Below are 15,167 nucleotides of genomic sequence, written 5' to 3'. Positions count from 1 at the left end.
TGGTATGAAAAAAGAAAGCATATGAAATAGAATTTACAATAAATACTACTTTAATTGTTCTAGATCTTGCTATGAATCAAGACCTATCTCCTCAAAATTATATCAACATATGAAGCTGCCGTATCCTGAATCAGAATGATCCATTTAGCCCAGTATTGCCTACATGGACTGACAGTTGCTCTCCAGAGTATAAGGCAAACGTATTTCCATCAATTGCTATCTGATTCTTTTAACTAGAGATATGGGGATTGAACCTGGGACCTTCTGCAGGCAAATCTTATGCTCTGCAATTGAGCTACAGACTTTTTCATCTTCAGGTGGTAAGTCACAACATGTGAAATGTGATATGAAAGTAAGAAAATAACTGTGGCATTAGTTTTCTTTTAAGTCAAAGATGGTTTAGTCTCGTAAAAAAAAAAGATTAACTAAAACTTATTTTTTTAAAAGCATTTATTTATGAACTTGACTCCCTTACAAAATGCAGATTTAATGCTAAACAATTCTGCTTCAATGTGCAGCAATCATATGCTTTCAGGGTGGTGAAAATAGTCCTCTACATGAAAACAAGTTTTCTTGAAGAAATCTTGACTTCTCTTGCATAAGGAAAATTATTCAACTTTGTCCCAAGTCCCTTGTGATCCTCCAATTTAAATTCTTCAAATTTTACGTTTTTTCCACTCTGGTTTGTCATCTGTTTCATCTTCGTCTGATTCTACTTCTGCAAAAACTGCTTTTGGCTGCGTCCTAAAAGATATTAAAACAGAATCATGATTAAGCCACAGATATATCTATATCTATCTATCTATCTATCTATCTATCTATCTATCTATATATATTTGTCCTTAATATAAATAAAGTTGTCCCTCGCCAACCGTGAGGGTTCCTTTCCTGGAAACCCTTGCAGTCGGCGAATTCGCGGTAGATGAGGCATTAAAGTCAATGGGAAAAGGGGGGTTAGGAGAACTGTGGTTGCAAAGCAACCAAAAACAAAGGTGAAAATTGCAAGAATCGTCCCCGACTCCCAAAAATGACCCCCCCAAATCCCCCAAAATAACTCCGGACCCCCGGAAATTACCCCAACCCCTCAAAATGACCCTCTGAAATGACCCTCTGAAGAATGGTTGTGGGTGAGGAGTGCAGCTGAAACCCCTGCACTGACAAACTGCTCTTGGTTAGAGGCTGTTGTGCAAGACACCTGCTTGCCATGGCTGTCCAATGTGTCATATCTCCAATATTCTCCTCCTCAGCCTACAGTATTCAGTAGTTGAAAATGGCCGTAATTGCACATAACACGAAACTGAATGTCCAAATGCAAGACAGCCCCTACAATCCCGAGGTTCTGCTCTCCTAACTCCAGTTTGAACCCTTGGGCTGTAGTGAGTTACACCACCTCAACCTGAGGTTTAACACAGCCTGCATTACATCCAAATGCAGAACTGCAGGCTGCGTTCCTTGAAACCAGAGTTGAGGGAGAAAGCTCCTCCCTCTCCAGCTGTGATTGGCTGTGTGGGCTGTCCTTCATGCAAGAGGGAAGCCTGCACAGCCAGTTCCCCCTCCTCTCCGCTGTCTCACTGACTGCAGAAAGACTGCTCTCCATTACATCCTAACTCAGACAGGAGAGTGGGGGTGAGTGGAAAGAGGAACCGCGGGTACATTGGACATTACGTGTGTGAATACAGCCAATGTGTTTCACCATATTAGGCTGAGGTCACAGCTGCATCAGTTGCACCCTGTCTGGTGTGCTGCCCTTACTAAGCTTCTCAGAAAGCTAGTACTCCCACCTTGAACACATATGTAATCATTCCACACTGAAAATAAAACCCTATATAATGTAACATTATATTAATGGCTACAAGTAGATTCATGATCTTTGATATTTGGTCTTGGTTTGGCCTTCAATGAATTCTGTGGACTTTGGGGACCAATTGTTATTATTGCATGAATCAAATTAACAGGAGGTTTTTCATGGGCATTTTGTGATGGCATAGAAGGATTTATGCATTAGACCCTTCTAGACTATAAACATTTAATTCAGGCAAGCCTGAATGCATTAAAAGAATTACATGACCCACAACTAATTGCCCTGGGTCTTATCTTTTTAAAATGTCCTCCACCCCACCCCACACACACTTCTAAGCAAAAAGCCAAGTCACAAGAGGGGAACGTAGCTGCCACTGCTTTTATCCACCGCTCCAAAGGGAGTGAAGAGGAGGGCATTGTGCTTGCTGCCTCCAGTGAGCCCCAGTAAGCAGGGAAGACAGTGAGAGGAAAGGGCAGGGGAGGAAGTCATCAGGAGCTATTCCAGCATATTGTCAGTAAGCTTCCCCTTCTCTTCTTTCCCTTCCCCTTCTTTTCCGACCCTTGGGAGAGGCCTATGTCAGTCCTCCCGACAATTTTCATTTCCCCTCTAATCTGATTGGACCCAATTTGATATTCTGCACAGTGCACAGGCCTATCAAATAGCACGTTAAATCAAATCACAATTTATTTAGAGCATTGGTAAAATTAGCACAGCAGAATGTTCTGAGGAAAAAGATCATGCTAATGAGGAAAGTTCTGCACGAGAATTTTTTCAAGAAAATCCACACCACTGGTCTGAATCTGAGCCAAAAATTTCTGTCACATTTCAGGGTTAATTAATTTAGGACTTCTAGGAGGATGTTATCATCAGTTACTGCTATTGTGAATTATAACCATGACTATCTTGTATACTTGTAAGCTCATCACAAGACTAGATCTCTTGCCTTTCCTGTCATTTGATTTTCCTGTTTCTATTTCTTCTTCTAGATTCATGTCTAGAGGACACCACATCATGTGTTACACCACATCATGTGTTTGATTAAGTGGACTGTGGTCCAGAAAAGCTTATATTGCAATAAATCTGTTAGTCTTTAATGTACCACACGACTCTCTGTAGTTTCAGATGTCTCTGGGAAGCCCACAAACAGGACATGAAGGCAATTGCCCTCTCTTGCTGTTGCTCCCCTGTAACTGGTATTCAAAGGCATATGCATTCAATTCCACAGACATTTTCCATTTTAAAATGAGCTAAATTAACTTTTATCCAACACCACTGAACTTGGTCAACAAAGTTCAAGCAGTGGAAATGAAACTATAAGATGGTTCCTATAAAACTACATCATTCTTGAGCAACACCAGAATGCAATTTATAAAAGGCAAGCCAACACAGTTTTGGCTGATGAGTAGTAATATTTTTGCAACATTAAGAGGACATTAAGTACTAAGTAGGATTACGGTTACTTTTGGCAGATCCTGCAGTGTCCATAAAAAATACAAGATTGTGCTATCTCTTGCTAAGAACTGCGTTTGCTAAACAAATTTGAAAAGGATTGTGCCGTGAACTTACCACTTCTGGCTTTCAAACAGCCAAGCCTCTAAGTACTATGATTACAAAGGAAAAAGCACTGAAGGAACTTGACATCCTAAGCCTTGTTTATAAATGACCTTCCCTGAGATATAGCAAGGGCAGTCAATGCATGGAAGCAGGTTTCCATCTGCGGATTATTTTGCAGGATGCAGTAAGAACATAAGAACAACCCTGCTGGATCAGACCAATATCGTGTCTATCATCTGGCTTCCCACAGCGGCCAACCAGAAAAGGATGGTTGGCCACTGTGGATATCCTTACTTTACAAAGTAAGAATCTCTTCCCTCACCCAGAGCAGAGGGTGTGTGATCTTTGCTGGTTTCTGTCTACATACAACTCGTAACAGATGGTTGGCAGAGTAAACTTTGAATCTAAACTGATGGAGCAACGGTCTGACTCAGTGTAAGGCAGCTTCCTCTTGCTCCTCTCCCCTAGCCATTCCATCAAGAGAGCTGGTGGACTGCCATGGATAGAAGTATGAGCTGTGCACCACCACGCCATATCAAGCCTAGCTGAAATCACATTCATTTTCTGGTAGTACTTCAGATGTGCATTATCAGCTTAAATGTCTTACAGCCATTTCAGAGTCACAGATTTCATTCTTGTCACTTATGGTAACTCACTCGATAGGATTCTTCCACAAAGAATAAAAACTTGCTTCAGACAAGTGCTATGACCAAGTGAAGAGCAACCACTTTGCTACTTGTGACTAACTATGCAAGTGTAAACCACAACTTCCTTGGCGATAGGCCTATAGCTGGTTATAAAAAGAACCCTGAAAGTGCCATGACAATTATAGTCATAGCTCAATAATTTGATATGCGCACTGACCAATGCTACCACTATGGATCAAGGAAGAATGAAATCTTTGTATTCACAAAGAATTTCTAACAGCTGAAGGAATGGATAAAACCAAAACTAATGGGCCTTCTCTAAACTTCTTTTTTAAAAGGCTTACAGAATTAAGAAAAAATATCCTTTAAAAATCTATAATGAGGTGTTTGCTATAGTTTCTCATTAAGGGCCAGTGCAGTTAAAATAGTGAGGATCTTGCAATCACAGTTAAGAAACTGAGTGCAGATGTAGAATTACCTCCCGTCTCTGTCTCCACTAACTTTAACCTTGGCTAAGTTTCATGTTGGCACCAACACTAATTATGATTAAGAGTGAGGTTCACTCTTCAAGAGGTTTTGAAACAAACTCCAAACCTTAACTTCAAATTGTGGTTAAGAGAGAAAACCAATAACAGGAGAAATTTATAATCCAAGAGGGAGAGGTTGGGCAAGGAAGGGGGCAATCCCATGGCCCCTTCCCAATCTTTAAACCACAGTTAAAGGAGTCCCGCTGAAGTCCACACCAATCCTCAAGTAACACTTCAATATGAAAATACATCAAAAGCCTGGTCAGTAGGAGTTGCGTTAAACATACTGTTTGCCTACAAAGTGCTAACAATTATACAGTGCATATGTAAAAACACTTAGGCTTAGGACAAGAAGGGAACTGAACCAAGCATATGAGGATATTAGCCTCAATTATTGACTTAATGTATTATGAAATCGTGGCTGAGTAGAGATTTAAACCTGGGTTTTCTCACCCAAACCTTATATTCTAGCCCCTGCTTTACATTGGCTCTCCTCTGCTATGCAACCTGGCTGTGTTGCTGCAGTTCCCATTCCCAAAGCCAAGACATATTAACAGAGAAGACAGTGGTTCAATCTCTCTTCTGAGACCACTAAAGGAGAAAGACTTGCTACAATCTCTTCTTGGTTCATCCCAGTAAGGAATCTGAGTGCACACAAGGAATGGGAGAAAAGAGACACACTCTGTACTCATTGGAGGTAAAGGAAGTGGGCCTGCACAGGGTTCAACAAGTATGAGAGAAGAGCAATCACCCCAAACACTCAGCTCCTAGTGAAAAGGAACGGGAGGAATAGTCGGTGAGAGAAATGCTCCTGCACAGCTGTCTGAATGTCCTCGACCTGATGCTGGTGAGAATTTGCAAATTTGCTGCAGCCCAAATTTTGGCATCCAGGCAGTCTCTTGACAAACCTATTAGATGGTGCTTTAATTTCTTGGATTACCTATCAAGCTTTCCCTAGTTTTCTTCTTTCCTTCTCACCATCATTAGCTACTGCTGCTGGTGGCCGGCGTTGCTGGGACTTGCAGGCAGGAATCTCTCTCAGCCCTATCTTGGAGAAGCCAGGGAGGGAACGTGAAACCTTCTGCTCTTCCCAGAGTGGCTCCATACCCTGAGGGGAATATCTTGCAGTGCTCACACATTAAGTCTCCTATTCATATGCAACCAGGGCAGACCCTGCTTAGCTAAGGGGAGATACAGAACTATCAAGGTACCCAGCATTGTAGAAAATAGAGTAAAGCACATCCTTGCTGAAAAATGACAATATAAAACCTCTGTTTCTTCAAAGAGATTATTGGAAACATTATAGAGAGAGGTAGTTTAACAGTTGGTTCATGCTGCTCCAAATCTCACCTGGAGATCTAGTTTGAAGTACAGTTAATTTGGAAAACCTGAACATTTACTATTTATGATATCCCCACATCTGTAAAACTAAAAGGAGATTTATACAGAAATTTAAAAAATCCTTAAAGCACCTCTACCAAAATCTTCCTTTTCTGTTTTTGTTTTTAATTTACAAGGTTTTTTTCCCCCAAGGAAGCTTTCTGTTAAACCCTAATTCTATCCATGTAGCTTTATAAAAAGTAGCAAAACTGATTTCCCCCAAAGAAGTGATATTCTATCAGTTTTCCACATTAGTGGCAACAATCCAAAAAAGGCAGAGAATGGTGCTGCTAAGCAGGTCTTCAAGTTGTATTCAAGTTCACCGAGGCTTTAAGACGTATTGCATATGGCACTTTTCCCCCCTTTAAGAAAGTTTCCTTACTTAGAATATGCTGGAGCAACCCAGTATGGGTTCTCCTCAGCTTCCTTCGCATGCCGCAGAATGGCCTCTCGAGGGTTGCTATCATCAGTCTTATCCAGTGCAATATTTTTGACTATGTACGAAGACAGAGTACCGCCATGAGTTCCAACACGACCACCACGTCCTAATACAGGAAACAAGGGGAGAATGAACAGATGTACAGAGTGCCAGGGCGGTGACAAATAGAAGATACAAGGGTAAATAAAAGGATTAAAACCAAATTCACACATAAGAGTGAATGCTGATATAACGGGCTATTGTCCCATTATATCACATTACACTGATCTATAATGTATAATCTTCAAGCTTCTAAAAGTTGTATGCTGTATGTTTGCTTCAATAAGGCCGCTTCAGTCTTCCATAAGCAAGTGCACAATGGCTTTGGCAATGTATTTTTGCCTACGGCAAACAAATGAATATAAATATGGTTACCTGGTCCTGCTACTGGGGGTTCAGGTTTGTGAGATTTCATGGGATCCAGCCTGTCCTTTTCCAACTGCTTCCTTGTACTTCTCTGACGCGGTTCACGAAACATTGGAAGTGCATGAGCTACAAATTGTTAACAAATATTTTTTCATTGAGAGACAACAACAACAATTTATATACCACTTTTCAACAAAAGTTTCCAAAGCAGTTTACAGAGAGAAATAATAAATAAATAAGATGGCTTATTTATTTAGAGACAGGTTTTAAACGTCATGTGGTACAACCCTATGCACTGATAACCAATACATGTGGATGGTAAATTTTTACATATATCTGTTTAAAACCAATTTTATTGACATATATTTATTTATCAAATTTATATACCATCCTATATAAAATCTCAGGGCATTTTACAATCCAATCAAACAACAACCAAAACCTAAAAATCATATAAACAGATTAAAATAACCATAAATAAAACTTTAAAATATCATAAACAAAAAGCCTGATAAAACAGGTGTGTTTTCAATAATCGTTTAAAAACAACCAGAGATGGGGAGATTCTGATTTCATTTGGGAGTGTGATCCAGAGCCTCGGAACAAGCCTAGAGAAGGCCCAGTTCGGGGCACCACAAACCGAGCTGGAGAGACAACTGCAACCGGATCTCCCCTGATGATCTTAATAGGCGGCCAAGTTCATGAAGAAGGTTCTCTCTTAAATGTATGCACTAACTTTAATAATGTGTCATTGTTTTTAATAAAAAGAGTAAAATATTAGATTTATTTATCATATCACATTGCATCACAAAGCATCCCCATAGAGTTCTTATCTTTACTAAGGCCTCTTGTAAACCTGGTTTGGGAATCTACTTCAAAACATGGTTTCTGAATTGGGGTTTAGAAACAGCCTTAACCATGGTTAGTATGGTCAATGTCAAACCATGGTTAAAGGAGGCAGGAGGAATATAAGGGCAAAATAAGAGTGTTGGGAAGATGGGATTCTGCAGTCTATTTATTTATTTATTTATTTATTTATTTACTGACTTTATATCAGGCTGCACAATTCTGGCCCTCCAGCTGTTGTTAGACTACAACTTCCATCATTCCCAGCTACAGCGGCCAATAGCTGTAGATAATGGTATTCCAACACTAGCTGGAGGCCTGATATTTTTCAGCCCTGATTAACATGGCTATATCTACAGTGGTCTTAAAGAAGAATTTCATTTCTTGCTACTCCAATGCCACAGAAAGTGGAAAGAACTGCTACAAGATAGTTTGCTCATTTAAAGCATGGCTTGGGATGCTGAGAAATGACCCTTTGTTAACATCACTGCTGCAGCCAAGTAATCCCAAAGCCATGTGACTCCTCTGGCTTGACCATTCACACTCAGGTCAGTTGTGCACGGGCACAAAATCCCTACACTGTTGCACTGGGAAACAAGAGTGGTATAGACACAGCCTAATCAACTTTTGGGGGTTGTCTAAACCAGTTTAGGGTAGCTCAAAAACTTTAAGAACAAAGAGTTATTTCTTACATCTGTATGTTACATGAAGCATGAGAAGTCAAACTTTTGTTGGGACATGGTGTGCTATATAGATTTGCATAGAGCATTTGAGGTAACAAAAAAAAATTGCCTGTATGTGGAGGCCAGCCTTTTTGAGGAATATCCATTTAAGTAACATGCTTCACTTGTAAAAGTAACATGGAATCCCTCAGGTGAAAACACTGCATTCTTAAGTAGTCAGAGGCTACAAAGTAGAAGTCCCACTCATGCGCTACTTTGCTTCAGGGGCACAAAGGTTATTTCAAGCCCCACTTGGAACAGGGTTGCTGAACACCTGGCCACTACTACTCAGTGAGACCCAAGGTAGAATTTTGCAAATGTTCTAAGACATTTTTTTTAAAAGTACATTTTGTTCACAAGAAAACACAACTTCCACAATAAAGATGAAAAACCACTGATAATCGCAATTATTAGGATGGATTTACACATGCAGCAGAGTGAGGCAGGAATGAGATGGTGGAACAGAACATATCACTTCAGACAGCAGGCTGGGGATGCTATTTCCAAATGTGTTCCCACATTTTAAAAAAACCCCAAAACCTTCCCTGCAAATAGAAAATGAATAGCAAGGATAAGGCTGGAATACAATCCTTTCCCCTAATGCACTAGCTTTCTTCTTGCAGCAACATTTTCACATGAGGGAGCATTCACAATGGCATTTCCACCCTTTGCAGGATGAAGCAATACAGCCTACTGTACCACCACATTCCATCATCTCTTTCTGTGGCATGTGTACCTCAGGCCTTGCTTTGGCTTCATGCTATGAGATACTGTAGCTCACAGGACTGAAGTTATGGGTCTCACTGCCAGCTTGAGGGCATAAATAGGTCCTTCACACTGTCCATAGCAGCTATGATTCCAGCAGCAGAGCTATAAATACTTCTGCCAGGCACAGGACGATGGGTGATTCTGCTACAGTGTCACCCATAGCTTCAATAAAGATGACAGAAGCGCTTCAGGAAATGTTCTTAAAAGCAAGGGGGATAGGAAGTAGCATTACCTGGCATGGAGCAGATTCTCCTCCATTCGCCAGAATTTGGATGTTGTTTTTAACAAAATACAAGGCAATAGCTGACATGTCCCACAGTTGTTATGGCTGTAGCACCACACAAGTGCAATTTTCCATGTTAGCACAAGAGTGCTCTAGCGCAACTACACTAGCGTTGTTCTAGTCACCCTTGGTGATGCGGGTGGTGCTGAACCGCCCATGGTATGCTGCAAGACACTGTTGACACCATCGCAATGAGATATATATGATTGAACTGCCTATCGTACAAACACAGGCAACTGATACCTTCCAAGTCAACCAATCTTACACAAACAACTTCTCTGTTCTCAACGGTTCTGTTCAAAGCTACAAATGTAATGCTGCACGTTAAAGCAATGCCTTGGGCTCTGCAGAATGCAGAGTCTGTGCAACCATTACTGCCTCCTCCTTAGGTAGCACCCTTCACTTCCTGCAAAGCCCCTGACGAGGGCTGAGAGGCCCTGAGCAATGCCTTGGGCTGTGGTGCATGTGGCTATGGGGGCAAGGAGAGAGCTGGGCAGAAACTAAGTGAATCTCAGGGTTCCCTCTTTCTGCAGCTGACCGCACTACAGTCCACAATGTTGTGAAGGGTCCCTCTGTCCTCAACAAGGACTTTTCGTTGACACTTGAGGGGCTGCCTGGGGAGGAGACTAGAGGTATACCTGGACAGCAGTCTGATTCGCAATCCAATTTCAGACCGCTTTGGCCAAACCTTGAACCAGTCTAGCAGTTCGAGGTGGTGCCAGGGAAGGCAGCGAGGGGCACCTTTAAAAGTAAAGCTGCAGGTCCTTAGTAACTCTTACCAGCATCACCATCACTGCAGGCAGCTTCCTATAGCAGCGGAATAAACTGAGTACCCCACTGCCTTGCAGGGGTGTGTGTGTGTAGTTGGTACATGGCAGTTGACAGTTGGCACTGTCCAATGGCAGTCAAAATAAACATAAGAAATGAAGGGGTGCAATGAATCCTCATAGGGATTCGTTGAGGAAAAGTTAGGATCATAGGAAGCTGCCATATATCGAGTCAGACCACTGGTCCATCTAGCTCAGTATTGTATACACAGACTGGCAGTGGCTTCTTCAAGGTTGCATGCAGGAATCTCTCTCAGCCCTATCTTGGAGATGCCAGGGAGGGAACTTGGAACCTAGATGCTCTTCCCAAAGCAGCTCCATCCCCTGAGGGGAATATCTTCTAGTGCTCACATATATAGTCTCCAATTCATAAGCAACCAGGGCGGACCCTGCTTAGCTAAAGGGACAAGTCATGCTTTCTACCACAAGACCAGCTCTCCTCCCTTACTACACATGATCTTAGCCATTAAACACCAAATAATCCAAACACTTAAAAAATAGTGACTGCACATTTTGCTCCATAACTTCATTTCCAAAGGGATTGTGAGCCCTTTGGGGACAGGGATCCATCTTATTTATTTATTATATCTCTGTGTAAACCACCCTGAGCCATTTTTGGAAGGGCAGTAGAGAAATTGAGTAAAATACTAATAATAATATTCAGTAGCGATATAACAATGGAGTTTGGACTAGACAAGTGTGCTGCATTAATAATGAACAGAGGGAAAATAAAAATAGAAGGAATAGAACTACCCAATGGAAGCAAGATCAAGAACCTGGAAGAGAAAGAACATTACAAATACTTGGGCATTCTCCAGGCTGATAACATTGCACACACTGAAGTTAAAAGAAAAATTGGAAGTGAATACATCAGGAGAGTGAGAAAAATCCTCAAGTCCAAACTCAATGGTGGGAACACCATACAAGCCATAAACACCTGGGCTATACCTGTTATCAGATACACTGCAGGAATAATAGACTGGAACCAGGCAGAGCTAGAGATGCTAGATCGTAAGACCAGGAAAATAATGACCATCAATCATGCTCTGCACCCCCGCAGTGATGTAGATAGGCTATACCTCCCTCGCAGCTCAGGTGGAAGAGGAATGCTGCAAGTCCATCAAACAGCAGAGGAGGAGAAAAGAGGCCTTGAAGAATATCAGGGACAGTGAAGAAGATGCACTTCAAATGGTCAATAATGCGAAACTATTCAACACCAATGAAACAAAGAAGGCCTACAAGAAAGAAAAAGTCAAGAACCGAGCAGAAAAATGGAAAAATAAGCCCCTGCATGGTCAATATTTGCACAATATAAGTGGAAAATCAGACATCACCAAGACCTGGCAATGGCTTAAGAATGGCAACTTGAAGAAAGAAACAGAGGGTTTAATACTGGCTGTGCAAGAACAGGCACTAAGAACAAATGCAATAAGAGCAAAAGTCGAAAAATCCACCACAAACAGCAAGTGCCGCCTTTGTAAAGAAGCAGATGAAACCGTGGACCACCTAATCAGCTGTTGTAAAAAGATCGCACAGACTGACTACAAACAAAGGCATGACAAGGTAGCAGGGACGATACACTGGGACACCTGCAAAAAATACAAACTACCTGTAGCCAAAAATTGGTGGGACCATAAAATTGAAAAAGTTGAAGAAAATGAAGATGTAAAAATTTTATGGGACTTCCAACTACAAACAGACAAACATCTGCCACACAATACACCAGATATAACTGTAGTCGAGAAGAAAGAAAAACAAGTTAAAATAATCGACATAGCAATACCAAGGGATAGCAGAATAGAAGAAAAAGAAATAGAAAAAATCACAAAATACAAAGATCTACAAATTGAAATTGAAAGGCTGTGGCAGAAAAAGACCAAAATAATCCCAGTGGTCATTGGTGCCCTGGGTGCAGTTCCAAAAGACCTTGAAGAGCACCTCAACACCATAGGGGCCACAGAAATCACCATCAGCCAATTACAAAAAGCAGCTTTACTGGGAACAGCCTATATTCTGCGACGATATCTATAACAACATTGACAATAAAATTCAGCCATCCCAGGTCCTTGGGAAGGACTCGATGTCTGGATAAAACAAACCAGTCAATAACACCTGTCTGACTGTGTAAACAAGAAATAATAATAATAATTTCTACAAGGGCTAGAGCATAGCTTTTTTAAAAAATTAAAGCTGAGGATCCATGTCAGGATTAGGGATAGGGCGACTTCAAATCCCCATTATTTCCTATGGTGGAAATATACAAAATCAGTAAAAACTAAGAAAATAAATAAAAACCAACCAAGTGCCCCACAGCCTTGAAATATGGGTGGTAGGTGCACCTATGGGTACCCACCCACCACCCAAATTTTGTGCCTCTAGGACCTTTAGAAGTGGTCCAAATTGATCCAAATCCAACTTGAATCGAATCTGGCGGATTCGATTCGGCCCCAAATCAAGGGGGCCGAATACAAATACAAAAAATTGATTTGTGCACATCCCCAATGCTAGATGTAGGTGATGCATGGACGCTGGATTTCATAAGCACAGAACTTTTTCAAAAGCTAAAATCCCAAGTGTCATCTGGGTTCAAACCACCCTCTCCTCCACTTCACAGATAACTGGCAGGATTTTAGCTTAAAAAACCAAACACCTCTCTCTATGTACACTTCATAGGATCAAAGCACTAATTTATAAAGCAGGTACAATTCTACATTTACTTACGTGTTATTATGTAATCCTGTGTGAGCGTTTCAGCTTGTCTCTCTTTTCTTTTTGTCTTCACGACACATAATTTTGCTCCCCTGAGGAGGAGGGGGGAGAGAATCAGGTTAAAACGTGTTTTTTTTTTATTCCTGGCAAAGTTTACAAGTAGCTCTGAGTTTTAAAAAATCAAATTACATTTTAGAGTGGTATGTGATAAAAAGCTGCAAGAAGTCAGTCACCCACCACTGCTTCAATTAATGTAGTTTCATGCTACAGATTTTGGTTTTTTAAAGCAACCATCTCACTCAAATCCATGCAAGCTAGCTGGCTATCTTATTTATTTATTTGACTGACTGATTGATTGATTTCTATACCACCCTTCCAAAAATGGCTCAGGGCGGTTTTCATAGAGAAATAATAAATAAATATAAGATGGAACCCTGTCCCCAAAGGAAGGGCTCACAATCTAAAATGAAACACAAGATAGACACCAGCAACAGTTACTGGAGGTACTGTGCTGGGGTGGAAAGAGCCAGTTACTCTCCCCCTGCTAAATAAAGAGAATCACCACGTTAAAAGGTGCCTCTTTGCCCAGTTAGCAGGGGCAGGAAAAGACATTGGAACAGAAAAAGACATTGCACATGATACAGCAAAAAACTTTTGTTTGCATCTGAGCATAAACAGGAAGCTTCTTAGTTGACTATACCTGTAAAATGTATGCATTTCTCATTGTCTCTTAGTCACATTCACATTTTTTTTTTTTTAGGTGTAGGCTTAAAAAACCCCAACTTCCATCTGACCCCTTCACTCTCTGATGAACTAAGTCTTCCTTTGTAGCTACTGTCGTCAGGCTGCAGCGGAGAGTGAGATAAAGCAGCAAGACCCCTCCATCAGCCTGTGGAGGACCAACTGCTAACTTGTCCCTCTCCTCTGAGAACTCCCCCCCCCCTTTTTTTTAAATTGTGAGTTCGGAGGGATAGGATTATTTTAAAAGAAGCTATAAGTCACTCTGAGCCTACGGGACAGAGTGGAATCTAAATCTAAATCTATCAATACACACATACATACCTAAAACCTAGTATGTGAAGGATACCTAACAATATATATGAAAATGCACCAGCAAGACTAGAGGGCAGAGTCTATCAAGGATGTGCAAATCAGCATTGCGTCGATTGGGGGGCTGCCTTGGTGCTTTGGAGGGGCCCTCAGTTTGATTCGATGCTGTCCAATCCACTTCAGCTTGATTCAAAGGTGTTGCTTCAAATCAGGCTGAAACTTCAGTCCCCTGATTGTTTTTTACTCCTGAAAGTGTGTTCTCTACTGTGGAGATTTGGACTGTAACACAAAGCCACCATCAGCCAGCAACACACTTCGCAAGAATCTGTTTTACATATTGTGCCTGTGAAGTTCTTGTGCTTCTAACCTTGTCGTGTCACATAGAGAAAACGGAGAGGCCAGCCCCCTGGCACAGACAGGGACTTGTTTATGACTCAGATATCCAGGGATTGAATGTTCATTTGAGCCCCTACTCCTCCTTACTTGTGACAATATTTTTTATTCTCAGTTAAAAACAAGAAAAAAAGAACAGATATCCATATAATCTTGCTGTTGTTGTCTGTGGGGATGACTCCTCCAACCTGATTTTCAGGCAGGCTGTCTGTCAAGCTATTGGTTTGCCTGGGGGCATGGGGGAGAGGAGAAGGAAACAGGCCTTTATGCTGACTACATTCTCAGATTGTAAGACAACAGGCACATATCCCTCACCAAAGTTAGTGGCCCAGTAAGTTAAATGCAAGGCAGACCCAAAGAACTAACATTGCAACTGGTCCTAGGGTTACATTTTCACTGGCCAGTGTTACTGCCTTTGAAGAAAAAAGATTTGACTGTTTCAAACACTGAAACATCATAAAGTTTGTCAATGGTGATGTGGCCAATGTTTGGGGACTAGCTTGCAAATCAACACCAATTGAGCTGAAGAAAAAATAAAACAAGTATTTGTTATTGGCAGCAGTACTGTGGCATGTCAGCACAACAGTTCAGGCAGCAAAGTATAGATCCTCTGCACAGGATCAGAGATAATATAAAAAATTTATACTAAGAGAGCTGAGAGTAGTGAAGAAATCAACCCAGCCATCTACTTGTCATTTCTCACTTTCACATGGACTACCTTTTGATGTATAGTTAATGAGAAGGAGCTGCAAAAACAACAGAAGAGTCCAGAAATCTACTTCCATTTCTTTGACCCCTTCATGCTGCTTTCTTTGG

The 15,167-nt window shown here is 41.2% G+C and overlaps 1 protein-coding gene across 2 annotated transcripts in view; it reads right to left on the bottom strand.

Moving 5' to 3' along the window:
* Positions 1 to 432: 432 nt before the first annotated feature.
* Positions 433 to 15,167, bottom strand: part of WDR70 (WD repeat domain 70) — a 165,377-nt gene continuing 150,642 nt past the window's right edge. For both annotated transcript variants that reach the window (XM_053298644.1, XM_053298643.1), the window contains exons 15-18: positions 12,921 to 13,000; positions 6,763 to 6,879; positions 6,292 to 6,454; positions 433 to 744 (exon numbers count right to left, since the gene is read on the bottom strand). In XM_053298644.1, the coding sequence (XP_053154619.1) occupies positions 657 to 744; positions 6,292 to 6,454; positions 6,763 to 6,879; positions 12,921 to 13,000 (448 nt within the window). In that variant the 3' untranslated portion in view covers positions 433 to 656. The remainder of the gene's footprint in view (positions 745 to 6,291; positions 6,455 to 6,762; positions 6,880 to 12,920; positions 13,001 to 15,167) is intronic.

This window comes from Hemicordylus capensis, chromosome 2, assembly GCF_027244095.1.
Source record: "Hemicordylus capensis ecotype Gifberg chromosome 2, rHemCap1.1.pri, whole genome shotgun sequence".
NCBI classification, from domain to species: Eukaryota; Metazoa; Chordata; class Lepidosauria; order Squamata; family Cordylidae; genus Hemicordylus; species Hemicordylus capensis.
The sequence above is the reverse complement of the archived record's forward strand: the minus strand, read 5'-3'. Positions and strand labels throughout refer to the sequence as shown.